Source organism: Apiospora aurea (assembly GCF_038362705.1).
Source record: "Apiospora aurea strain CBS 24483 chromosome Unknown utg000003l_segment0_segment0, whole genome shotgun sequence".
Taxonomy (NCBI): Eukaryota; Fungi; Ascomycota; class Sordariomycetes; order Amphisphaeriales; family Apiosporaceae; genus Apiospora; species Apiospora aurea.
This window is the reverse complement of record NW_027117390.1, coordinates 1,035,791-1,060,398: the sequence shown is the minus strand read 5'-3', so window position 1 is coordinate 1,060,398 and position 24,608 is coordinate 1,035,791. Positions and strand designations below refer to the sequence as shown.

At 56.5% G+C, this 24,608-nt stretch overlaps 12 protein-coding genes across 12 annotated transcripts; 7 read left to right on the top strand and 5 right to left on the bottom strand.

Moving 5' to 3' along the window:
• Positions 1-417: 417 nt before the first annotated feature.
• Positions 418-2,095, top strand: PG986_004165 (uncharacterized protein; the record flags this gene model as incomplete). Its single annotated transcript, XM_066840387.1, has 3 exons — positions 418-489; positions 567-600; positions 684-2,095. 3 exons carry the CDS (start codon positions 418-420, stop codon positions 2,093-2,095), a joined length of 1,518 nt encoding a protein of 505 aa, XP_066703014.1.
• Positions 2,096-2,507: 412 nt separating this feature from the next.
• PG986_004164 (2-ketogluconate reductase) lies at positions 2,508-3,782 on the bottom strand (the record flags this gene model as incomplete). Its single annotated transcript, XM_066840386.1, has 1 exon — positions 2,508-3,782. One exon carries the CDS (start codon positions 3,780-3,782, stop codon positions 2,508-2,510), a length of 1,275 nt encoding a protein of 424 aa, XP_066703013.1.
• A 1,243-nt stretch (positions 3,783-5,025) lies between these two features.
• Positions 5,026-6,314, bottom strand: PG986_004163 (uncharacterized protein; the record flags this gene model as incomplete). Its single annotated transcript, XM_066840385.1, has 3 exons — positions 5,026-5,470; positions 5,740-5,902; positions 6,056-6,314. 3 exons carry the CDS (start codon positions 6,312-6,314, stop codon positions 5,026-5,028), a joined length of 867 nt encoding a protein of 288 aa, XP_066703012.1.
• An 839-nt stretch (positions 6,315-7,153) lies between these two features.
• On the bottom strand, positions 7,154-8,874 carry PG986_004162 (uncharacterized protein; the record flags this gene model as incomplete). Its single annotated transcript, XM_066840384.1, has 2 exons — positions 7,154-7,758; positions 7,791-8,874. 2 exons carry the CDS (start codon positions 8,872-8,874, stop codon positions 7,154-7,156), a joined length of 1,689 nt encoding a protein of 562 aa, XP_066703011.1.
• A 705-nt stretch (positions 8,875-9,579) lies between these two features.
• Positions 9,580-10,551, top strand: PG986_004161 (mitochondrial 54S ribosomal protein mL57; the record flags this gene model as incomplete). The annotated part of the gene is made up of 2 exons (XM_066840383.1): positions 9,580-10,335; positions 10,405-10,551. The coding sequence occupies 2 exons, from the start codon at positions 9,580-9,582 to the stop codon at positions 10,549-10,551; spliced, it is 903 nt and encodes a 300-aa protein (XP_066703010.1).
• Positions 10,552-11,777: 1,226 nt separating this feature from the next.
• PG986_004160 (uncharacterized protein) lies at positions 11,778-12,953 on the top strand (the record flags this gene model as incomplete). Its single annotated transcript, XM_066840382.1, has 1 exon — positions 11,778-12,953. The coding sequence occupies one exon, from the start codon at positions 11,778-11,780 to the stop codon at positions 12,951-12,953; it is 1,176 nt and encodes a 391-aa protein (XP_066703009.1).
• Positions 12,954-14,566: 1,613 nt separating this feature from the next.
• Positions 14,567-15,664, top strand: PG986_004159 (uncharacterized protein; the record flags this gene model as incomplete). Its single annotated transcript, XM_066840381.1, has 3 exons — positions 14,567-14,754; positions 15,041-15,479; positions 15,506-15,664. The coding sequence occupies 3 exons, from the start codon at positions 14,567-14,569 to the stop codon at positions 15,662-15,664; spliced, it is 786 nt and encodes a 261-aa protein (XP_066703008.1).
• Positions 15,665-16,395: 731 nt separating this feature from the next.
• On the top strand, positions 16,396-16,686 carry PG986_004158 (uncharacterized protein; the record flags this gene model as incomplete). The annotated part of the gene is made up of 1 exon (XM_066840380.1): positions 16,396-16,686. One exon carries the CDS (start codon positions 16,396-16,398, stop codon positions 16,684-16,686), a length of 291 nt encoding a protein of 96 aa, XP_066703007.1.
• Positions 16,687-18,111: 1,425 nt separating this feature from the next.
• On the top strand, positions 18,112-18,571 carry PG986_004157 (uncharacterized protein; the record flags this gene model as incomplete). Its single annotated transcript, XM_066840379.1, has 2 exons — positions 18,112-18,236; positions 18,289-18,571. The coding sequence occupies 2 exons, from the start codon at positions 18,112-18,114 to the stop codon at positions 18,569-18,571; spliced, it is 408 nt and encodes a 135-aa protein (XP_066703006.1).
• A 532-nt stretch (positions 18,572-19,103) lies between these two features.
• PG986_004156 (uncharacterized protein) lies at positions 19,104-20,199 on the bottom strand (the record flags this gene model as incomplete). The annotated part of the gene is made up of 3 exons (XM_066840378.1): positions 19,104-19,439; positions 19,551-19,990; positions 20,178-20,199. The coding sequence occupies 3 exons, from the start codon at positions 20,197-20,199 to the stop codon at positions 19,104-19,106; spliced, it is 798 nt and encodes a 265-aa protein (XP_066703005.1).
• Positions 20,200-20,576: 377 nt separating this feature from the next.
• On the bottom strand, positions 20,577-21,879 carry PG986_004155 (cytochrome P450; the record flags this gene model as incomplete). Its single annotated transcript, XM_066840377.1, has 6 exons — positions 20,577-20,746; positions 20,827-21,015; positions 21,083-21,144; positions 21,219-21,372; positions 21,544-21,620; positions 21,686-21,879. 6 exons carry the CDS (start codon positions 21,877-21,879, stop codon positions 20,577-20,579), a joined length of 846 nt encoding a protein of 281 aa, XP_066703004.1.
• Positions 21,880-23,561: 1,682 nt separating this feature from the next.
• Positions 23,562-24,447, top strand: PG986_004154 (uncharacterized protein; the record flags this gene model as incomplete). Its single annotated transcript, XM_066840376.1, has 3 exons — positions 23,562-23,743; positions 23,798-23,861; positions 23,911-24,447. The coding sequence occupies 3 exons, from the start codon at positions 23,562-23,564 to the stop codon at positions 24,445-24,447; spliced, it is 783 nt and encodes a 260-aa protein (XP_066703003.1).
• Positions 24,448-24,608: the final 161 nt, after the last annotated feature.

Here is a 24,608-nt window from a genome sequence, read left to right as displayed (position 1 = left end):
GCGGATGACATCAGTCGTCACCTCTGGGCGCGCGAGCAACAGGCCATGCGTCCTTTTACAGGGAAGTGGCTGGCGCAAAGAAGCACCAGCCACTGTGCTACGTAAGAGAGATGGGTGATGGACCGAGAGAGGCCAAGTAAGTGTGTCGTGGTCGTCGTGTCGACCTGCGCTGGATTGAAACATTCTCACGCAACCCCACCATTGACTGCAAGTGAGGGCGCAGGCGGGTTTACTACCGACACCCATCAAATAGCTTCAGCTCCCAGCGCAGCATCAACCACCTCAATCAAGACCTTTCAACTAATTCTTACCTACCTAACCTACGTCCTACCCATCTCCACGAGCGTGACCTTCATCTACCTTCCGTACAGCGTTTTACTCCACCCCTTCACAGTCAACAGGTCTCGCCAGTCAGCCATGGTGAGTACCCAAGATAGCCAGCCGCCACACGCGGGAGGCAATCCGCCCTACTACGCCGAGACCGCCAATGTCGCCGGCGCCCCTCCCTCAGAGCTCGCAGGCGATTCATCCTCATCACGCCCTCGCCCCCTTCTCTGCCGTACCAGATCAACCTCAACGACCAGCCTTTGGGAGAAGACGGTGAGCCCTACCATGTGCCGCCGCCGCCGCCAGGCCCCCGCCGGCAAAGACGGAACAACAGTATTACCCTCCCCCTCCGCCAGGGCCGCCCCCGACCCACGATGCGCACCCGCACCCTCTGCAGTCGCACCCCTACACATCCACGCCGCCCCCTCCGAGCTACCAAGAGACCGCACCGCCTGGGTCGTCGGTGACCTTCAACGACGAGAAGCGACCAGTACTACCGCCGCGACCGTCTTCACAGCCGGGACAGCCGGGACAAGGACAAGTGCCGTACTTTGCACCTCCCCCCACCGAAGCGAACAATGCTGGACCTAGTCAAGCGCAAGTTCCCTACTTTGCGCCGCCGCCAGGACAGCCGACGAGCGATGTGCCCCCAGCAGCAGCCCATAATGAGCCCTCGTCCTCCTATGTGCCTAGCGCTGCAGCGATCGGCGTCGCCTCCAGCAATAACGAGAAGCCGGATCAACAACAACAACAACAACAAGCCCAGCCGCAGGGCGCCAAGAAGAAGACTTTTGGCGAGCGCCTGTACCAGTGGGGCGTCGCGACGGGCGTGCCCGTCAACAAGATCACGAACAAGCTAGGGTCGGAGGCGTTCTGGCCGACGACCATGGACAAGGAGTGCGACAAGGCCGCGCGCATCCTGAAGTCCTTCTGCAAGGACGGTTTCTACGCGAATCCCTCGGGCCAGCAAGCACCGTCGCCGTCGCCGGGCCACCCGACATCGCCGGGCCCCAAGGGCGACAGCAAGGCCCTAGTCAAGATCCCCGCCGAGGCCATCAAGCAGGCCCGGGGCCTCGCCATCTTCACGACCCTGCGCACGGGCCTGCACTTCAGCGGCGCGGGCGGCTCGGGCATCGTCGTCTCGCGGCTGCCCGACGGCTCGTGGTCGCCGCCGTCGGGCTTCCTGGTGCACACGCTGGGCGCGGGCTTCATGATCGGCCTCGACATCTACGACAGCGTCTGCGTGCTCAACACCGAGGACGCCGTGCGCGCCTTCACGCGCCCGCGCCTCAGCCTCGGCGGCGAGATCGCGGTCGTCGCGGGCCCCGTGGGCGCCGGCAAGGCCCTCGAGGGCGCGCTCGGCGCCGGCAAGCCCGTCTGGTCGTACATGAAGTCGCGTGGGTTCTACGCCGGCGTCCAGGCGGACGGGACCGTCATCATTCAGCGGCCCGCGGCTAACGCGGATTTTTACGGCGAGGAGAAGATCACGCCCGAGCGCATCCTCAAGGGCGACGTCAAGCCCAACGTCGCAGCAGCGGCGCCGCCGAAGGAGGGCGAGATTGTCATGTGGCCCGCGGGCGCGCGGCAGCTGATGGAGGTCCTCAAGAGCGCCGAGGGAAAGAAGGCGGACGAGAAGCTGATGAGCGATCTAGGGTCCGGGCCGACGCCGGGGGACCTCGCGACGGCGGACGGGGTGCACCCAGAGGGGCAGCAGCAGCAGCAGCACCAACAGGCTGGCGCGGGGCTGGGGGATGTTAAGTACGGTTGATACGAGACAAGGAAGACATAGGGACTAGCGGCGGTGACGACGTGGCGTCGATAGGAATGCGACGGGATTTCTTTACCCCCTCTCTTCCTCCCTTCCTTGCTTTCAAAGGCAAAGCGTTGATTAGGTTCGTGACGATTAGGTTCGTGGCTTGTTTCAGGACTGCTTGTTGGTAGGTAGATGAGATGAATGGTAAATTATGTATGTATGTAGTAGTAGTATCATTACCACATTACCCATGACTCTTATAGACATTTTCTCTCGTAAATGCTGCTTCTCTCCGTGTATCGCCACTCGCGCGTGCATTCTCCTTGGTATCAAAACAAAACGTATGCTATATCGTCATCATCTCGTCATCCTATCATGCCTTCTCGTCCAAAGTCATCAAATCGAACCAAACCTACCAACCAATCCATCACTCGCCCCCGGAATCCTTCTTCTCAGTCTTGAGATACTGCAAATTGACCGGCGTGATGGGCGCCCCGCCCCCCAGCACGGCCATGACGTTGCGCATCGCGAGCTCCTCGAACCCGACGTGCGTCTCGACGGTGCCGCCCGCGTTGTGGCACGTCAGCAGGACCCGGTCGTCGGCCAGGGCCGCGAGCCGCGGGTGCACGCGCGGCTCGTCGGCGTGCACGTCGAGCGCGGCGGCCACGAGCCGGCCGTCCTCGAGCGCGTCGGCGAGCGCCGCCTCGTCGACGAGCGTGCCGCGCGCCACGTTGACCAGGCGGCCCCGGCCCGGCGGGAACCAGGCCAGGCTCGCGCGGCTGATGAGTTGGCCGGCGCCCGAGGGGGCGCAGAGGACGACGCAGTCGCTCGAGCGGACCAGCGCCTCGAGCGTGGCGCAGAACCGGACCCCGAGCCGGGCCTCGAGCGCGGCCGGCTTCCGCTCCACGTCGTGGTAGAGCACCGCCATGCCGAAGGCGAGGGCGCACTTGCGCGCGAGCTGCTGGCCGATGTTGCCGAGCCCGACGAGGCCGAGGGTCTGGGTCCGCAGATTGCGGCTGCGGGCCGTGGCGGCCTCGTGGCAGCGCGCGAAGGCGTCGGGGCCGGTCCGGCTCGCGGCCAGGCTGTAGGGCAGGGCGCGGAAGGTGCCGACGACGAGGGCGACGGCGAAGTCGGCGACGGCCTCGGCCGCGGCCAGGCCGCCGTTGCAGTAGACAATGCCCCGCGCGCCCAGGAGCGCGGTGTCGGCCCAGTCGAAGCCGGCGCCGGCGCTGGCGAAGACGCGGACGCTGGCGGGGAGCAGGGCGACGAGCTCGGCGTCCCAGCGGCCCATCTCGCCGCCCGTGCCCCAGAAGGGGCGCAGGACGGCGTCGAAGTCGCCCCAGCGGCGCTCGCGCAGGGCGGCGAGGAAGTGCGGCCGGGCGCGCTCGGCCGCCGTCGGGCGGATCACGGTGTAGGAGGCGGACAGGGCCGCGTAGGTGGCGGGGTTGTACTGGATGGGGTCGCCGATGTGGAGGACCACGGGCTTTCTCGTGGCGGCGCCGGTGCTGTCGACTGAGGAGGAGGCCGAATGGTGAGGATGAGGATGACGAACAGCAGGGACAGGGGCTGACGATGCGACAAAAGGGGGGATGGGAGGAAGCGGGCCCGGCAGTGGTGGTGCGGACTGTGCGGGGGATGCGGAGCGCGGCGTCGCGGAGATGGGCGTCGAGGGGGGCATGGGCGTGTTTGCTGGTTCCGCCATGGCTGCTTGGGTCTGACGCAAGTAGATATGATACGAATTTGGAATACCGATAGACGAGTGAGTGAGTCAACAACCCCTTTAGGTGGTGATTTGTGCCACTTTTTTTTTTTTTTTCTTTTTTTTTTTTTTTCTGGTTGAAGAGGTTATGGGAATCCGGGGTAACGCTCCCCACCTGACGATGCGGGATCTATCAGCTATCAATCTGATCTCTCTCGCTCTCTCGCTCTCTCGCCGCCAGTGCCGATCTTTGGGGTAAGTTGGGCGTGTTAAGAGAGGGCCGTCCAGCGTGGGGGAGACTTCAATTCAATGACTGCGGCTGATCAACTCCTTCACAGTAATCACAGCAAGGGGATCAATTGGCATGCGGAGAGTCGGGCTGGTAGGATGGGACGGGGAATGGGACTTTTGGTACAGACGACGATGGGAACACTGTTTTATTAGGGAGAGAGGGTCAAGAATTGGAGCTGTCGTGGCGTACTGCACTATGCAAAATAAGCAAAAAGCACCTTGCCCCTAACCTCTGCCCAACAGCTCCGGCATACCCTTTTGGGAAAGATCAGGTGAAGAGCGACTACATGGGCGTTTGGACGTTAATCGACCCCAATGATCGCTGAGCAGCAAGTACCGCAACGGGGAGCTGCGAGTGGGGGGTTTGGGGGTGGGGGATGACCTACAGATACAGCTGCGGTGCTCCGTAGGCGATCTGCATAGGCATTGAACTGGACTTTTTGCCTTGCAGGCAATCGAGAGTGGGACGACAGACGCATTCATTGGCTGTAGGGCTGGCTATTTGTCCCTCACCTCCCCTGATGGAACCAATCATCGTATCATATGTGAGGCAGTCAGTATGCCTATGCTGCTGCCCGTCCTACGGTAATATGTGACTGTGCGAAGCCCTTGGAGCCGCAGGACCGAGGGCGCCTACATTTCCACGCACTTATAAGGCCATTCACGGAATTAAATGTCACACGAGATTCACGTTCGACTGCAAGAAGAGGAAGATTCCCAGTTCAGTCGGGGCGTTTCATCAGCTCCCGTCAAAAATCGCAGATGGTATTCATGCTCTGCTCGCGCGTATCCTTCTTCATGGTATCTCTGCTTGCAGCAGCCCATGTTCAGAACTTCAAAACAAAAACAAAAAGAAAAGGGGAGGAAGTAAAAAAGAAAAAAGAAAAAAAAAGAAAAAAAAAGAAAAGAAAATGGGGGTTGGTCGCCCGCCCCTCCCCCCCTCTCCTTCCCCCTCCTAAATTTGGCGCTCTTGCTCTTGCTGCTGCTGCTGTCGTTGCGGCTGTTGCGGCAAGACGACAAGCTCGATGTGGCTCTCGTTGCCACCACTGCCGCCGCCTCCACCGCCGTTGCCGTTGCCGTTCCCGCCGCCCTGCTGCTGACGACGTCGGGCGTCGTACCGGAACCGGAACGACGCGGCGAAACGGACGAGGCCGAGCACGAGGAAGAAGCCCAGGATGGTGCCGATGGTGATGGCCACGACGTTGATGGTCTCCTTGTCGTCTCCGCCGGAGCCGGCGGCATCGGTGGTGCTGCTGCTGCTGCTGCTGGGCGTTGCCGTTGGCGAGGCGGCAACGCCCCCACTGTCGCTCGTGGTGCTGGTGATGCTGCCGGTACCGGTACTGGTGCTAGTTCGAGAGTCTAGCACGAACTGCGGCTCGTCCAGCATCGTCACCACCGAGCTGGTCGGGAAGCATCGGTACATGGACCGGGCCGGCGTCCCGGTCCAGAGGTACGTTCCGCAGGCGGGGGAAGTCGGTGTAGGTGCTACACGGGGAGACCAAGTCAGCCAGGCAGTTCATTAATATCGATATTTCGCTATGGCGATGGGGGTTGGGACTAGTAGTCCTGAGGTCGACAAGAAGCAAGCAAATCTGGAATGCGTGCTACACAGGATGGTGGGAAGAAGATACCAAGAAGGATATGAAAAAAGAGGCGGAGGAAGACTTACCAGCAGCCGGAGTTGGTGTTGGCCACGTCGCAAGACCCGGCCACGACGGCGCTGTAGTCCACACAGACCGAGAACAGCGGGGAGTATGTGCCCGAGGCGCAGCCGATGACGTGCGCCTTGTTGGTAGTGCAAGAATAGTCCGGGTCGCAAGTCCAGGGGTATGCTGTTATATATATATATATATATATATAGTCAGTATTCAATTTTCAGTTCTCAATCTCAACCGCCTCGGAGCGTACATTTAATGGTTCTCTGCTGGGAAGAAACCAAAACAAAAAGCGACGGAGAACGTCTTTCGGTTGGGCGAGAAACTTACAAGAAACGTTGGCGACCCATCCGCAAGTCTGCGAGTTCACCCAGGTGTTGCTGGTGGTGGTGATGGCGGGGGCGGCGGAGGCGAAGAAGGCGACGGCGAAGGCGGTCTCAGGGGCAGGGGCAGGGGCAGGGACTGAGGCAGAGACAGGGGCGGCGGCAGCGGGCGGGACAAGACCAGTTTCGCGAGGCACCTGAGGGGCGCGCTCGCCCATCGTCATGGTGACGATGGCCACCAGAAGCGGCGTCAGGAACTTGTTCATGATCTGTATATATATATATGAGTGAGTACGAGCTGAGGAGCCCATCTTGGGCAGTACATAGGCTGGGGTTGTACTTACGATCGAATAAATAGTTACAGGCTTTATGTCGATCAAGAATTATTACTAGAGTGCAGGAGTCGCGAGAGATTGTGTGTGCTTGATTGCCAATATCGAATATCAACGTGTGCGAAGTCAGGTCAGGCGTGAGGTTGGCAATCGATGGTATTTGTTTGCAAAGGTAAACGGAGTGACTGAAGGTCTTGCGCGCCAGTCAAGTGTAAGTTGATTCGTGTCTAAGCTCGCTTTCTACATTGAATCAAAAAGCTCCCAGTAATAGCAATGGCTCAACTGTGACTTACGCAGTGCCATTCACTGCAAAGCAGTACCTATGACCAGATAGGACTGCTAAGTCATATCGCCTAAGGCGCCTGGGAAGGCACACTCACTCCCCGGTGAGCCATCCGGCTCCCACTGAACGTCGCCGACCGTCATAGCTATTACCACCTGAGCCGTGTAAGGCCCTTGCCCTTGAAGGCCCTGTTTGTAAAAGGCATTGGTCCCATTGCCAGCAGCAAAGCTCCTCACGCTAGCGCGGGGATTGCCTGCAATTAGGAGACTTGTAATTAACTTGGCCAAACTGCTGTGCAATGGCGATTGTTATGCCCTGTGAGGCACAAGGTGAGTCGACGCCGGCCAAGAATGACTTCCAAGGCTCATCTAAGCAAGCATGCCTTGAAAGAGATCCTGTCAGCTGATGCGCTGTTGCTCACTTCCAGGCCAATCCAGCGAATTTGCGATGTACGCCAGTCAACCTCGTATCATGAGCAATCAAGCGTTTCTCATGACTTCTGCTTCTTCCTCACAAGCCCCGCGCTTAGTACATTCACCTGCCCCCCGTTAGATGGTGTAGGTGTAGGCAGAGATTGCTGCGGATCCGAAGTTTTCGGCTTCTTCCTGACGAGACCCCCGCCCAGAGTATTCACAAGTGCCGTTTCTCCTGGATACGAAGCCTCGTCGCCGTCCGTCGTGCGCTTTCGCTTAACCATGCCCGACAAGTTGTTGACGGTACCGCCGGTTGCGCCGTCACCACTCGCCTCCTCCGGCAGCATGGGATTCGATCGGCGCCCCACAATATCGAGGCTCCAGCGTTCTCCGACGTTGACCTCGTTGATCCATCGGGCCGTGCTTGCGAGGGCTTGCTTCACCGAGCCAAACTCGAGGTGGAGCAGGAGTTCAACGGCGCGCTTGTATCCCGAGTCGTCGAGAATGACCTGGCCCCGCCCTTCCTCGGGCCAGTAGTAATGAGCGGTGCTCGTGTGTTTGGGGAAGTGGGCACGCTGGTGGGTTTTGATGCGTGGCTGGCGCGGAACAATGGGACCCTTCAGGACCACCTTTTCTTCTTCTGCTTCTTCTCTTTCGTTGCTTTGGAGTCTGTCTCGCTGCGCTTCAGAGTCGCTGCTGCGGCTGCGGCTTCACTTGCAGTCCGCGCATCACTCTGTGCTTGATCGTGGGCCGGATCTGCAGAAGAGCTTGAAGACCGAGAGGGCGGGTCAAGAACAAGCCAGATGAAGCCAGTCAAACGCCCACTGGAGCATTCCTGCCGGTGCGACATCAGCTCCCAGAACTGGTCGAGAGTTTGGGGCGTTGGCCATCCTCTGGTCAGCCTTTGCCGTTGGGGGGTGGTTTCCTCCAGCTCATCTACGAAGCGGGCCTTTGGGTCGTCTGGGTACATAGGTATAAGGCAGCGTGGGGGTATATTCTTTCCGTATGTTGCTGGATCCGAGGTATAGGGTGATATGCGCTCCAGCGGATCACTAAGAGTCCAGTTGTCCTTGGCTTTCTGTGTACGAGGCAGCAGGAGTCGGGTGTCATACTGCTCCAGACCCGGCACTATTAGATAGCCGTGTACCTGCTCCCACTCTGGGGTGCTTTCGCTCGGCGGTTCGAGTAACGGGTTGAGGACGCGACACCACCATCTTACTAGACCTCTGTCGTCGAGGACATGCTTGCCGCCGTTCTTGACGCTCCCGGGGAAAAGGTATTGCGATTGAGCTCGGGCGAATAGGTTGATGACGCACTGGATGTGTTTGCGCCGCCGTTGCGAGACGAGGTACGAGACGAAGGTGGTCGTGACTTGGCGGATGGGCGACGGGGTGCCTTGGGGGAGCTTCAATAGGTTGAGGTAGCCGGTCGAGTCGGCTTTGGAAACGAAGACGATGGTGGAAAATGAGGTCGTATATATGTACACTTCCAGGGCCAGCACGAGAAGCTGCTCCTTAGACTCGGGGTGTTCGATCGAGACGGCCAGGAAATGCTTCTCGCAGTAGGTCTTGAGCGGCTTTCGGGGGCGCACCTCGCTTGCGTCGGCTCCCTCTTTGGTCGGAAGCGCGGGCGGGTTGTTCAGAGGTTCGGTCAGGGTAGGCGGCGTCGAGAGGTGGTGGACGGCAAACTTGGCATGTTCGGGGAGGGCATGCGCAAGCAGTTCGACGAGGGCATTCTTCTTGGAGTCGGGGCTCGAGGTGGCTTCGGGACCGCCCTTTGTCTCTGTTGGATTCGCCATGGTTTCGAGACTGGAGACTGGAGATTGGGATGGGGGTTTATTTTCTAGTCAGAGGGGAAGCCCGTCAATTCGATCCAAGTCATACTTTCTTTTTGGGTTGTGGGAGAAACAGTCATCTAGACTGGTGTAAATCAAATTGGCATGGTGCTGGCTTTGGCTTCAAGTCAAGCTCAACGACAAGACGCAGTTCGATCTTATGAATCAGGACCAACGGGACGTGGTGGTTCCGACTCTACTCTAGGCTCGTCATGCTTCGACTGCACGCAATGCTCAAGCAGTGGACGCGCTCCCGATTGGCGATCAACCGGCGTTGCGAAAACCCCCCTAAGCTGGAGCTCTGACAGTCTACATACAGCTACACGTACAGGGGGTGCTGCGGCCATTAGCGCGGATTACCTGCTGCTAACCTGCTACTGAAGGGCGATTTGGCGCGAAATCTCAAGTATCGAAAATGCACGTCCCCACGTGACAGTGCACCCAATCAAATCCATCCCGGCAACAGCAAGCCTCTTTTGGTCCCTCAGTTGGATTATCGCTGGCGACTCCAGAAAATTTCCCAATCGCCAGCTCAAGCCACGACCAGCACCGGCGCCGATTCGCACCCACCACGACAGCGATTGCCTGAGACGACTTGGCTACCAAGTTGCTGCCAGCCGTGTTGAGTTTGTCCTTTTTATTCGCCGTCAAGCACAGCCCGCAATCGCAATGGCCCTCAACACCTCGAGGTCGGCGGCACAGCTCGCCCGGCAAGCTCTGCAAAGCTCGACCAAGTCCTCCTCGCCCGCCCTAGTCACACGATCTCTCGCCGCCGCGGCCGCCACAACAACACCACAACGGTCCTTTTCGTCCTCGAGCAGCTCGCTACAGGAAGATGCCTCCGCCGTTTCGTCCGAACAAGCGCCCCGGTGGGCCTACACCCCGAAGCGCATGAAGGCGCCCTTCAGCCCGCACATGACCAAGGACCCGAGCCGCTCCGTCTGGGCCGTCAACGAGTCGCCCCAGAAGCTCGAAGACGCCCTCGCCAGCCTGCTCGGCCACGGCGGCGACCGCCTGCTGCCGGACGAGCTCAAGTGGCTCGCCGTGACCCACAAGTCCTTCGACCAGGGCCGCCGCGGCTTCAACGACCGGCTCGCCTTCCTGGGCAAGCAGATCGCCACCATGGAGGCCATGCAGGGGATCTTGAGCTCGCAATACTCTAAGCCCGCGGCTGCGACCCCGGCTCCTTCAGTTCACCCCACCGAGGGCGTCATCGGCGAGGTGGTGGAGGGTATGGCCAACGAGGGCAAGGGCATCCCGGAGGATATCTACGGCGACAGGCGGGAGCCTTTCCAGCATGCCGCTCTGGAGAGGACAGACGAGCTGAGCAGCTTGCAGGCTAACGATGTCCTCAGTCTGAAGAAGCTGCAGAAGCTTGCTGTAGAGACGGGCATTGCCGGGGTTGTGCGGTGGAAGCCGAGGAAGGTGAGTGCACCAATTCCCGTTTGAACTCTCTAGGATTTCTTGGAACGTCCTACTAACCCATTCGACCAGCCCGAAAGCTTGAAAGCCTCGGGTATCCTGCCCGTCATGGGCGGAGCTATTTACGCCATTATCGGAGCCATCTCTTTGCAACACGGCGGAAAGGTCGCGAGCAAAGTTGTCCGGGAGCGGATACTGAGGAAAATCAAGCCCAACTAAGTTCAAATGCGACGGAAAAAAAAATTAGAAAATATGACATAAGAAGCCCAGGGAGCATTGTAACAACATGTATAAAAAATACTATATCCATGTGTATAACGACGTTATAGAGCACCGTTCATCATATCCAAAGCCGGCTCTCTCCTCACAGAGTATTATTTGCTCGAAACCTCACTACGCAGTCGGGGACCAGGGTTCGTTTTTGTACGAGAGTTATGTTGCTTTCAAAACAGCATGCTGCTGATTCGAAGACCGCATCGACTTTACATTACCCTAGATCAAGTGAAATCCGCAATGGACTAGGATCACTTCATTGGGCCACGAATAGCCGTTACACCCACCTTGTGCTGAGAATAACCAAGCTAAGTCGAATATTAGAAGCCGGTAGAGGCGGGATGGGGTCTTGCGAAATCAAATTGCCGAGTTATTCAGCACTGGGTGATGATAGCTATAGCCCACACACAGATCAAATGTTGATCCAATCAACAGGCTTGAAGTAGTAGATCAAGGGCTTCTTCCGGAATGTATGCCCTACAAGTCGAATGATATATAATGACCGGCCAGAGGAAAGAAGACGCCAAGTTGTACCTTGCATGACGCCTATTTGGTTTTCCATGGCAGATGTGCTCTCGCTCCCACTTTGCTGTCCATCTGATCCTCCTTTGGGTGGGGAGCAGACAGCAAGCAAGAATTGTCGGATCATGCCTACGTCACCCTCCGAATTCCGATGGGATGGTCTGCAAGCCCATATTAATGGTAGTAATAAAACAAAAGTCGATATATGCCCAACTCCAGATCAGAACCAAGATCAGAAGGGAGATTAGAAGCAAGATCCAAAGCAAAGATCAGCAGCAAGTTATTTCTACCTCCCGTCTGTCTCGGCCAGGCCCCGGTCATTCGGACAGTTTGGACTTTGGAGAACCCCTGCCTAGCACCTTCCACCTTACTAAAAAGGGCAACTAACACAAATGCGGGTGGTCCGCCGATCTTGGTAGCAGCAACAACATCATCCTTGGATCAATCCAACCTGCCTACTTTTTTCCTCGTATCAGCTTCTTCTTCCACGAGAGTTTTCGCCCTACCTGGCCAGCCTACATCCTTATACCGAATCGCAGTCCAGTCGGCCAGCTCATTCTCGGGCTTCTGAGCTAGCGGCAGTCCGAAGTCCACTGTTTTGTTTGTTTAGTTCGATCTCCCCACCCCTTCCATCCACCAAGATTGGAGCGATGGACTCGCTGCAGAAGAAGCTTCTGCCCTTGGCGGGTCACCGGCCTCTCCTCCACCGGCTCCGCCTGCCCTACCTCCTCATCGTCCCGGCGCTGCTCGCCATCGCCACCGTCGCCCTGCTCGGCTTTCACTCGGACCTCGACATCGCCGCCCTCTACTCGCAGTGCCACGCCAGGTCGCGCCTTCGTTGGGTATCGCGCGTCCCCGTCGTCGGCGCGCCCTCGTGCTTCCTCATCTCCTTCTTCCAGCTCGCTGTCGGCGGCGGCGGCGGCGACGACGATGGCCACCACCACCATACGTCACTCCGCGCCCTCGCCATCATGAGCGTCGTGCTGTCCTTCATTGCGGCTCTGCTCACGGCCAACCTGGTCGAGTCGGCCCGCCTCTGCAACCGTCGCAGCTGGCTCCTCGCCCGGCCCACCTTGCCCTGGCTCGTCTTCAACCTTGTCGGAGGCGCCCTCGTCTGGGATATCGTCATCGTGCCCGAGTTTCTCCGCCGCGCCAAGCACGTCCAGGCCGCCAAGGAGTCGGCCGCGGCCGAGCAGTTGCGGAATGTCGACTCGTTCATCGACGTCGAGGTGCGCGGCCTCACGAGCCAGGTCGAGGTGTATGCCATCCCGCTGGCCGTGCTGTTGGGGTTCGTGGCGCCCAGCGTGGCCATGCTGGCGACGGCAGGCCACCCCGTCGCCGTCGTGGTCTGGCTGTTCTTCCCGCTCTGGGTTTCCCTGGTGCGGTACGCCGTCAAGGTCGTTGGGGTCAACGCCATCCGCGATCCCGAGCCGCACCGTCTCGAGTCTAACCGGCTGTCTCTCGGCCTCGTGTACGCGGTGCCCGTCGTGTGCTCCATCGCGTCGCACGTCTTCCTCCTGGTGAACGTCTTCGGCAGCCCTGACGATCGTAGGGAGATGACACGGGCGACGACCAAGTTCATCCAGATCGACACCCTCATCATCGGCGCCACCGTCCTCTACTGGCTCCTGGTCGAGGCCGGCCTGCTGACGACGCTGGTCATGATTGTCAGCTCCGTCGTGCTCGGTCCCGGCACTGGCTTGAGTGGGTCCTGGCTGATGAGGGAGAAGGCCATCGAGAGGTATCCTGATGGTGCGGGCGGTGAGCGTGCTGCAGCGGGCAATGAGCAAGAACCGGACGAGGAGTCGCCGCTCTTGCGGCCATAGGATTATAAATCCGTTTGCCCGCCCTATTACCTAGCGTATATTCCAAGAATAGACATCCGAACATACCACCTGAAGCAACGGGGCTGAAACCCTACCACACCCACGCGCACCCATCCTGCGGTCCTATCCAGGTCCTACTCCGTGCACCTTCTGTTTTGCAGCTGTGTCGTGGTACGCTACTGTACGATCCATATTGGCGTGCAGCGACGGGTAACCGTCGGGCAATATAATCCCCTCAAAATCGCGCACCGGTTTCATTTCGATGTGGTCTTTCAGGCGGGCTCATATCCGTGTGCCGTAGCTGCCCGGTCCGGCCCTATCATGACAGCAGGCGTCGAGAAGCGCGCCCCTTTATTATGCTTGCTGGCACTTTTCGGGACGGCACATGAAACCTTGTTTCCATTCTGTCGTGCCGTTCGGGATTCACTCCCCCCTCAATTGGTAACACGACTCGATACTACCACCCGACTTAGGTCAAACCGGTAGACGAACTCGATATACCGGTTTGCAGTGTCGCATCCTCCTACTCGTCCAACCAGGGCGGTGGGACTACCGGTTCAGACTACTTTAGTGCGCGTGAGGAAAAGGAAGGGAAAAAAAAAAGAAATAAAAAAATAATATGGTTGTTCCCGATTCAGGTGGCTCGCATCTCCAGGGGGCATCGCGCTTCTGGGCGACAACGAACCTGGCGCGCGGCTTATGGCGGCATGATGGGACGGCAAGAAGTTGGCAGACGGCGACGAATAGTTTGAGGCGCAGGCTGCTATTCGAAGCCGACTTCATTTCCGATGAATACGGATCAGCTGAGTTCCATCCTTCAAATTGATTGAAGTCTATCCTGCGGTCCGTCTTATTGGCGATGGCGCGAGAGGATGTCGTCGTCATGCTATTGACTTAGTAAATACACCAAAGATGCGGCTTTTTCCAAAAAGTCGCATGAAATCCTGCCTTGGCCGACGGGCCATGTGAAGCCCGAAAAGCAGGATTCACGAACGCCACCGGACTATGTCGCCTGAAAATTAGAAGGTATATCCCAGGTCGCTGCACCCTCAGCGTTACATCCGGCCGGCAGTCGGACGAGCAGGGGATGGTGTCGGACGACCACAAAGTCCTGCGCCCGCAAAGTTTCAATCGAAATGGCCCTGCGACCCTGAAAGCCGACCTTGGCCTCAACACGGGTCGATTGGGAATAGTGTCGGTTGTTGTTCCGGGAAAGGAGTGAGGAGGAGGAGGAGGAGTTGTAGGGAGGCCAAGGCAGGCCTATCAATTGCCCCGCCGTGGATGGAAGAATAAAGTAAAAGACAAGGCCTCTGTCGCCATGCATCCCCTTCTCAAGTCAACAACTCAACCGACCATCCAACACCACCAACCGAATCAAACTCCGTAGCATCCGTCACAAGAAACTGGGCAGACAATACTTTCAGGGCGCCATTTATCCCTCACAACAACAACAACTCTCAAACACACACTTACACACACACACACACACATCTACGCAAGCCAAAGAACTAGAGAGAAGGAGAGAGAGCCGGGGTAGCGACAGCAAGCACAACCACAACCACAACCACAACCACAACCACAACCACAACCACAACCACAACACACAACTCACCATGAAGCATCACTGGATAACGAGCGACACGCCAGACTACCTGCTGGACAAGCCAAGCGACACGCCAGACTCAGACTGCATCCCAACGTCTACGAGTAGTAATGAACAAGCGTCACCTGAAATGGCTCAAGAGGAGCGGTCATTTCACCTCTTCCCCCAATTGCCCTTGGAGATCCGCCTGAAGATCTGGTAAGTTCCGAGTCGTCTCCCCATCTCCCCGTCTCCCTTGCCTCACCGCCAGCCCCGCCCGACCGCATATCTCACGATGGCGTCGTCCGATTTGCTTCCCGTTTTGGTTGCCCTGTATACCTTTCTGTATTCGTGTGTAAATCCGTACGAAAAAACCGGATTTGTGCCTGATTCCATCCTATCGCCCGCTCTTCATTCCCCCTTTTCCTTTTCCGGCCCCCCTTCTCCATCTCGCGTGCCATTTCTTCCTTGCTTTCCGTCTTACTCACCATGCCACCGCCCACAGGCGCCTCTCCCTAGAGCCCCGCGTGCTCGAGCTGCACTCGCGCCGCACGCACTACGCCCAGGCCGAGGACTGGCCCTGGCGGTCCGACTGCTTCAACCCGGCGCTGCTGTCCGTGTGCGACGAGGCGCGCGGCGAGGCCCTGAGCGCGCTGACGGTGGCGCTGCCCATGCCCCACGGCGGCATGCTGTACTGCGACCCGATGCGCGACGTGCTGGTGGTCCTGGGCGACTCGGACCTGCCGCGCCTGCGCCGGCTCTTCGCCGAGGTCGAGGACCAGGACCCGCGCGGGCTGCGGCACCTGGCCCTCAGCGTCGCGTGCTGGGCGCACGACTACGCGGGGCCCACGCTGCGCATCTGGCAGCGCGCCCTCTTCCACAAGCTCGACCGCCTCACCCTCGTGCTCTACCGCGGCCGCGACCCCCGCCGGGCTTCCAACGCGGTACCTGCCGGCTCGACAGCTTCGAGGAAGGGTCCGACCACCGCTACATGCAGTACCTCGTCCTCGTCGACCGGTTCAAGCAGTTCCGCGGCCGGGGCGGCGACCCGTGGATGGTCGTGGGCAAGGCGCAGATCCGGATCGAGGAGCTCGTGTTCTTGGCGGAGGATGGGTCGAGGCTGGAGTGACGTTTTCTTTTCTGGGTTTTTCTTCTTCTTCTTTATGATAGGGTACGGGGTAAACTTATATATATAGGAAATAACGAAATGATTGATGACATATAAACCCTTGTTAACCGCTGTTGACCTCGGCAGCGAGACATACTCTCGGCGCCATTTCTCTTTCCCATGTCGGTACCCATGTCATACGACCTTTTGCCCGCATGCATTTCCTAGAACTCATGAGCCCACATGCTTGAAATGTAACCAAAGGCCTCAATTGTACCCTTCACCATACTGATACCATTTCTATGCCTATCAACTTGTTGCGCACTCACGCTTGTTGATACAGATGACCTCACAAAATACCCTCACAAGATGCAAGCTTCTCGAGTATCTGAAACCCTCTCGGCAGCTAGGCCGGTGAAGACAGCCGATACTGCCGCATACGCTGCAGTCTTGGAGCATGACTTCTTTAGGTTCCAAACAAGGCCGTGCCATGGTAACCCCGAATAAGAAAACGAAAACGAAGGCTGTGCTTAAACACGCCAACAAGCCATCATGGAAGGACATTATGACCATGGGGACTAGAAGAACGAGAGCGCCAAAAGTTAAAAAAAAAAAAAAAAAAAAAAAAAAAAAAAAAACGCCATCGGCATCCGCCGCATAGTATCAAACCTTTCCTGGGTTCTGTAGTCACGGGACGCGACGGGCTGAATGTCCTGCTCCCAAGGGCCGGCGGGCTTGAAGGCGGTTTCGCCATGGCCGCTGGCCGAGTTCCAATCGAACCGGTAAACGGACCCTTCCCCGAGAACCTTCTCCAGCACGTAGTTATCTACGAGCCGCCGTCCCTTGATGAGAAATGGGTCTTCCGGATGTCTGCTCCACTTGTCCATGTATTCGTTGTCTCGCACCAGTCTCACTACGGATCACGTTTTCGACGCGGTCACGTCAGCTGGCACGGAGCTTGGGGGGGAGGCATCTGGGGCCCTCTTCGGCTTGGAAGTCTATCTCAAGAATGGTTTAAGGAGAGTAGTGACCAGATCCGTTAAGAGCGCCTTCATGCCACCGGACCCCTTCTCAATGGCCCTGACGATCTTTATACGGTGATGTTCAAACGCAACCGAGAGTTGATCTTGTTTTGAGGTCGATCTGGGCATGCTAAATGATATGACTTTCGGAGCCCTTCAGTTACACACCTACCTTGCTGATGGGAACCTGTCTCCTGCAACTGGTCAGTTGGCGCGGGTAGATGTTTGAGGTTCAGCGAGACCACTGCACCTCGTGAAGACGTGCCAACATCATTGGCTTCCACAGCGAGAGAACTTCCGGCAGCAGTTGACTGTGGTTGTCGACTATCTCCCAATACTTGCTGTGGGTGGTCTTGGAGGGGATCCGAAGCCCGATTAGAGTACTGGACTTGACGACTGCTGATCGTATGGCTAGCCTGTGATTGCGGCGGTTGGATGTGTGGTGGCTCTTGGATGTTGGTCGCCAGATAGTTCCCGTTGCTCGGAGCCGCTCGGCCGGCTTCGAGATCGCGGACTATTACATTAAGCTCAATGGAAGGCACGTTTTGCGACATGATGTCATCGTCCGGTTATAAAGCCACCATCCAAGGTGGGATGTAGACAATTTGCTGCAAATTGTTTGAAGTGTTTTTGTTTGCCCATATGGGTGTTGCTTGGGATTTGGCTTCCATCCTGCTTGGTCTATGGGGGGTTGTTTTTATCTGCCGGCAGTAAAAGTTTAAAAGGACGGGGTATGCTCGCAGGGGGGTGATGGCCTCCTGTCACACTATGACTGGGCATTATCATCCAATAACGCCTGCAGGGCGTTTGGCAGCGGTATAACGACACTTGAAGTGTATGCTGTATTCGTGTTTGAAGCAATCTGTTTAGGAGGCCGGCCTTTACAAGCAAGGGTACTTACCTACTCACCCAGTCGCACATTGCCAAATAAAACAGTATTATAAGAGTCTTCATAGTACGAATACTTCATTACATCCTCACTTTCATTTTATTTCTATAGACACCTTGTCTGCATTTCGCCGTACTAGGTGGGCCGTGCACCGGAAAAGAGTCCAATGGCATGCTTCAACCCACATGTAAGATCGCAGTTGAATGATGTTTTCCTTTTATTTTGAATAGAGAAAGCTAATTCATAGAAATAGAGGCTTATAGTAGTAATGAATACATCATGATAATCACCTTCCGTCTAATACATGCAGTTCCAAGTAGCAGGTTCCATTTCGAAGCCTACCCCCGAAGCGTAATAGCAACCGCCGCACAGCAGCCTATTGGTACTGCATGCTGTTGTCCAGGCACTAGTAAACCACTACCACCTGAATCTGGATATCAGTAAGAGGCCTAGAAATTTAGAACAGTCTTCGTGGTTTCTTGTCCCTCCTTGCACTACCAAAATCATCATTGCCATTCCCGCCAAACCAATTCCTGTAACAGTCAAACACCAACACCATGGCTCCCCGAAAGAGCAAGACGACGGAGAAGAAGACACATAAGAAGGGTAAAAAGAGGATTCTAAACCCGTCGCATACAAGGGCCGCGGCTTCACCGGCGAGCTCACCGACGGCGGCCGCAAGGTTGTTTGCCACATGCGTCTCCGTGCCGGTAAACGACGCCCCGAGGGCGAAGCCTGTCGCGCCATTCTCACCAACGAGCGGGCGCACATCGCGAGCCACATCATTCGCGAGCACGACCCGAGTTCGGCTCACTCACGAGACACGATGAAGAGGACAGTAGCGGCGAAGACGAGGAGGAAGACTTAATGTTTTCGATGGCCTCGTCTCCTCCTGATCACGACACAAAGGAACCTGAATACGACGATGATGATGACAACAAGGACGGTGGGCTTGGCCCGTCGGGTGCTGCCGGAGGTCTCATCGAAGCCGCCGCTGAAACGAGAGAATTAAGATAGGTGTGCCCAGTGTGGTGTTGTTGAGCAGGCAAGTCATATCCTAGCCTGCATATTTTCTATATTGTTTTTTTGTGTGGCTAATAATATTATCTCAGCAGTGGAACTGACCTTCACCTCTCCACGGTATACATAATTCTTGAAGGGTTCTTCTATCGTAGATACGAGAGGAATTCGTAACATGTATCTCTCTTGATCAATGAGTAGCAAGAACCATCATTATAATCACTTCCGGGTGAATGATACACGGCAATAGGCCCGTACAGGAACGAGCCTGGGAATTACATCCCAATATAATCCAGTCCAGCGAAGCGTTGACTTGTAAGATGCTGTGAATGTATTCCCTGCTACAGTAGGCGATGTCGCCGCGGCCGGACATTTTTCTTGGGGAGATGTCGCTTCATATGTCATCCTTGTGAACTAATCTGTCTGTATCTGAGTGTACCCAAGAGCTTTGATAACAGTACTCGCCTCCAATGTTTCCCAAACAACCAACACATCCCGTTGGAATTAAGTCTAGGAAGAAAGAGCTGCTTCATATATTCCCCTCTGTAAAGCCTTCCCGAGCGGCTCGCTGTGCTGCGAAGAGCTCGACTTTGGAGGGGTAGGCGATGCTATCATACCAGTAGTCCTTGACGCCATCGATCTCTACTTCTTTGGACGCCAAGTGCTCCTCTTCCTTGTTTGGCCTTTGGAACCTATAAAGCCATAGATTGTCTAAGTCCTCGGCTTCGATCTTCGTCCAGCCCCGTCGGGTCAAGACCCGACTGTACTCGTAGCAAAAACTTGTTTCGACGGTGTACGGGGCGGAGTGTCGAATAAACCACGGCTCGAATTTCCATAGGAACGCGAAACCGGCAACGCGCCACACCTATTGTCGTGAAGCAGGTCATTATTAGCAAAGCCCCGGCAAGACAGATTACATGCTCCTCAGTCCTGCCCTCACTAGTGACGACGTCCTGCTCGGTGGTACTTGACTCACAAATTTCTGCGCTGAATCGACCGCCACGCGCAACGGCGACGTCTCGTCGGGGAGGGCCAGGAGCGACCGCAAGACTTCCTCGTCCACGACCAAGCAATCGCGGAAGCGGGGGTTCCGCTGGCACCCGACATCGACGTCGCCCCTGCGGCCGGCCACCCACCTGGCGAAGACGTCGCAGACCCGCTCGATGTCGGCGCGGGCGGCGTCCCGGATGCGGGGGATGTTGAGTTCCTCGGCGTCCTGTAGGATGTCGAACCGCAGGCGGCGGGCGATCTCCGCGTTGATGCACCCGTCGGGCTTGTGCGAGGCCTCGCCCTTCTCCCCCCCCCACGGGCTGAAGCGGGTCTTGTGCACGTAGTACTGGCGGATCCACCGCTTCAGCTTCGCTATGGCGGCGGGGAACAGGGCGTCGGACTCGGGCGTGTAGACGGTGCGTAGAACTGGAATGAGGGCCCGTAGTTAGCAATGCGAGACAGGGAAAAGGGTGCTGCTACCAGGGCAGATAGCATGGCGTTCTTACTGGTGTAGCCCCAGTCGTCTTGGACATTCCAGCAAAGTTGCCTCAATCGCCAAAAAGCTTCGGGATCTCTGCCCTTGACCCGACGTGGATTTTGAGTGAGCTCGTACTCGTACGGGAATTCGACACCATGTTCGTTTATAGAAACGGGCCTAGTGTTATCCTCTTCCTGCACGGGAAATAAGATACTAATACTCAGCTCATTAAAATATCGAATCAAGACCATATTGAACGAAATATCAGGTTTTGGGGGAAAGAAGGAGCAGATATACAAGTTTGTAAGTGATCTAGTGCAATTGGCCGACCCGCACAATGGGGGATCCATAGCAAGACTGTATCTTCGTCAGCATGATCCGCGGGCGTCTCTCCACGGAAAGAAGACAGGAGTAAGAAAAGAAAAAGGAAAAAAAAAAGAAAAAAAAAAAGATATCAGGGGAAACTCGCTTCCGGCCGATACAGCCCCGAGGCCCCTAACTGAAGGCCTGAGTCGCCTCGAGGTAATCGTCGGCCTACTTTGCAGGCGGCGGCTTGAGCCACCGCTCCGGCACGAAGTCGTCGGGGTCGGCCAAGTTGGCCGGCGATAGGTTCACCGCCATGGCATGCACATAAACCACGGTACCCTCGGGGACGTGCCTGTCGAGGATCAGGGACCCACCTTTGGTAGCCACTCTAGGAAGGCCTGCAGATATGTTGTCAGTCGGCAACTGGAGTGGCGAATGGCATTTACGTGGGAGAGGCGAAGACGCTGAAAAGGCATACCAGACGGTACCGGAGCGTAGGTGCGACCTCCTTCTAGGATGACTGCAGACAGGTACTCGATTTCGGACAAAGCATTGAAAGTGATCTCATCTTCGGACTTGAACGTGGACCTAATGATGCTTGCCAGCTTCTCCATTACACGGGGTTTGCACAACACGTGATAGATGGTCCCGGAGAGATACACGGCGCCTAGGAATCAGTGTCAGTTTCCGTCCAAGCCTTGCCGGGGTGGGATGGTAAAGGTATGTGTACGTACTAGTTTCTCCTCCGGCAATGATGAGGACACTCGAATTGCTCATGATCTCGCCTTCGGACATTCTGGAGAGAAATCCTGTTGTCAGTGGTCCTTTCGCCAATTTAACCTTCCTTTTCACCATGTTCCCTCAACGTACCCTTTCTCGTCGTTGTATTTCAACATGTAACTCATAAAGTCGTGCTTCTCCATCATGATGCCTCTCTCCAGTCTCTCCCGGGCACGCTCGGTCGCAAAGTTGAACTCGGCCTTTCTTGCCTTGCTCAGCTCGTCGTCGACTACGATGCGGTACACTATCCGGTTAAGAGGCCAGGGGAAACGGTTCAGGATGCGCTGGGGATAGCTTTGTTTTATCGACCCGAATATGTTGGTCACCCACGGCTGCAGTTCGCAGCAAAAGAGTCTAACCGTCAGCCATCCATGTACGCGCCTCATATCTCCAGCATGGAGAGTGTGTGACTTACACGGAGCTCGCCCGGTCTCCAATCCGCCGAAATCCTTCCCAAATGCTAAGGCACCAAGAACATCGAATGCCGTACAACTAGTAAAGTCCACCGGTTTTGGTAAGCGAAGAGACCTTAGAGTGACAAGGAAGTGTGCACGCACGCAAAGCATAGGCCTATATCCAGAGGCTCTCCAAAGCGAGACCGGAGGGTGGCTTCCAATTTGTCGACATATCCGCGGATCAACGGTTCCTGCCCGGGATAGCCTCGGAGAGGGTGTAGGTAGGCATTGTAGATGGCACGGACTAGACAACTGGCAGCAATGAGAGCCAGAGCCCATAGTACAGCTTGCATCATGATTGTGTCTCGATCAGTCCGAGCAGTAAGTTAAATCTGAGCTGCTGTCAGTTGGTGTGTTGAAATGAATCCAAGAGTTGAACTACACCTACGTAAACTAGTTTGTTGCTAGATGCTGCTCCCGGCACACAACCATTGCTGTTGGCGATTATTAGAAAGCAGACAAACAGGAAACGTCGGACAGTGGCAAAAATGGAGGGGATAACAGAAACCTCCCAACAGAGAGATGACCCTCTCCACCTCAGATTGAACCCCCCGTGTTCCCTGCACGGCGTCCCACGGCTCCGTCGTCGGAACGGAGATCAAGAGGGCGGGTCGATCCAGGTCCTCTCCGCGTCGCCCATCGGTTGAGGCCCAAGGCAACGCTGCTGTTGTCCGTACCGCTGCCTCTCACTGATTACTTACTCAGGAGACTCCAATAACGCCCAGTCGGCCCTCCTCCGACATACGTGGCACTCTCACAACATTAAATAGGTCAATTAACCTCCGATTACAGGATGGTTCTGGAGGACTTCAAGGCAAGGGCCCCAGCGATGCCTGCCCACAGGCGCAAATGCCCAAATCGAGGATCTTGATCGACGTTGTTGAAGTTCCGAGGAAGTCTCTGTATCTGTGCGGGGGTGCAAAACCGATCGTGGTATTAAGGTTCTTGACATAATATATCTTGAAGCTTAATAGCATCCCCTTGATAGACGTAACTGGCCACTAATGCGGGAAGCAATGCGGGTATCCGCGATGCAGCCGCGACTCAGTCTTTGGCATGGCATGTGCATGCACCCTTGTCAGCGAATGAGGGCTTGCTGCAAGACAACAGGGGTAAGATAAACTCTTTACCAGGCCCGGCTTTCGTCCAGGGAAAACATATCTGACCGGAATGAAACTTCGTGTTTCGGCCAATCTCAAACCGGTCTTTACTACGTGCCTTGGCATAGTTCCCACCAATCGCGACTATGTGTTGGCGGCTTGGCATATCGGATTGTTTTGAAGCGGACTACAGCACCTGGCTCAAACGGCGGGGAAATATTGCCGTCAAAAACCTCGAAGTTGCTTCGAGAAGTAAGCGTCAAGCTGGTTGATGTGTCTGAAAGAAAGACAAGTATGCTCTTTGTTGAAACAAACAACATTAAACATAGTAATTATGGGGGAATTTGTAGTGTAATCATCATCATGTGGTTTCCATTCATGACAATTCCATTCTGATTCGGACTATGGTTGTACCAAAAGGTCACGAAACAGACTGAAAGAAGGCGACTAGGAAATCGTGAATCTATCTTCATTTAATGACAGGAATAGTAAAGCCAATTGGCGCCCCCAACGTCAGTGGTGCTAATTGTTCCGGAAAGCAGACAAATGTGATCATCATCAGGTAGCTAAACAAGTCGTGAACTCCTTCTCCCCTATCGCCTCAAACCTGAACTGCCTGCAATGTGGCCTTGTTACTGTGAATATAGTTGGGTGCTTCATCCATGATGCCGCCCATCAGCGTCTTTTCAAGGTCGCCGTTGACCAGTGGGTGAGGGGTATCAGGCGTATATTCGTCCGTCAGCCGTTGTATGTGTACGGCGGCGGCGGCAGACTCTTTGGGCCTATTTTCAGTCTCCTGGAGTGGCGGTTCCCGCAGGACCAGGTCGGGGAAGACCTCCTTGGCGCGTTCGGGCAGGGCCTCGACGTAGCCGCGCCACATGGGCTTCCTCGCCGAGGAGTCGGACAAGTTCAACTTCTTGACCGAACTGACGGCGCTCTGGCCCCGCATGGCCACGTCGGCCGATGTGCCCTGGATCCGCGCCGTCTTGTTCTCCACGCCGGTCTTGAGGCTGATGGGTCCCAAGGGGCGCGACAAGACGGAGTTCGGGGCGCTCATGGGGTCCGTATCGTTTGCCAAACCCTTTACCAAGCTAAAGCACTAAAACGACAACAGTGTCGCCGAGAAGGAGTTTGCCAAGCGTTTTGAACCTGGGGCAGAGAAGAAGAAAGATATGCTTGTAAGTAGCCCATCACAAACCGTTGTCACAGTCGGTCACGACAGATCAGCAAACTTATGGCCAAGCAGGGATCCTTCATGAACCACGGCCTCAACCAAACCGAATGCGAGGTCGAGGGCCTTTTCATGATCATTTCGGGGACCGAAAGCACCGCCTCGGCCATCCGCTGCATCATGACCTACGCCATGCCATGGCGACGCCCTCGGTCTACGTCAAGCTCAAGACCGAGACCCAGGCGGCCGTGCGCGACGGCAAAGCATCGAGCCCCATCAAGGCCGAGGAGGCCCGCAGGCTGCCCAACCTGCAGGCCGTCATCTACGAGGGCATCCGCATGCGCCCGCCCCTGCTGGGGCTCCTGGCCAAGGTCGTGCCGGCCGGCGGCGACACCCTCGCGGGCAAGCACGTCCCCGCCGGCACCGCCATCTGCACCAACGTCTCGTCGCTGCTGCGCTCGACCAAGATGTTCGGAGCCGATGCATGGAGCTGGGGGCTGAGGACCGCGTCGCCATGGAGCGCAATACCGAGCTCGCCTTTGGCTCCGGGCAGTGGCAGTGCGTTGGCAGGGCCCTCAGCTTCATGGAGATGAACAAGATCGTGTTTGAGGTAGATTTCCCGTTTTCATTTTCTGTGGCGTTTAGGAGCTTAGGTTGCTAATGGCTTTCCGTCCATAGACATTCCGCCACTTTGATCTCCAGCTGGCTTGCCCGGTGAAGGCGTGTGCCGTTGAGAGCTACGGTGTCTTCCTCG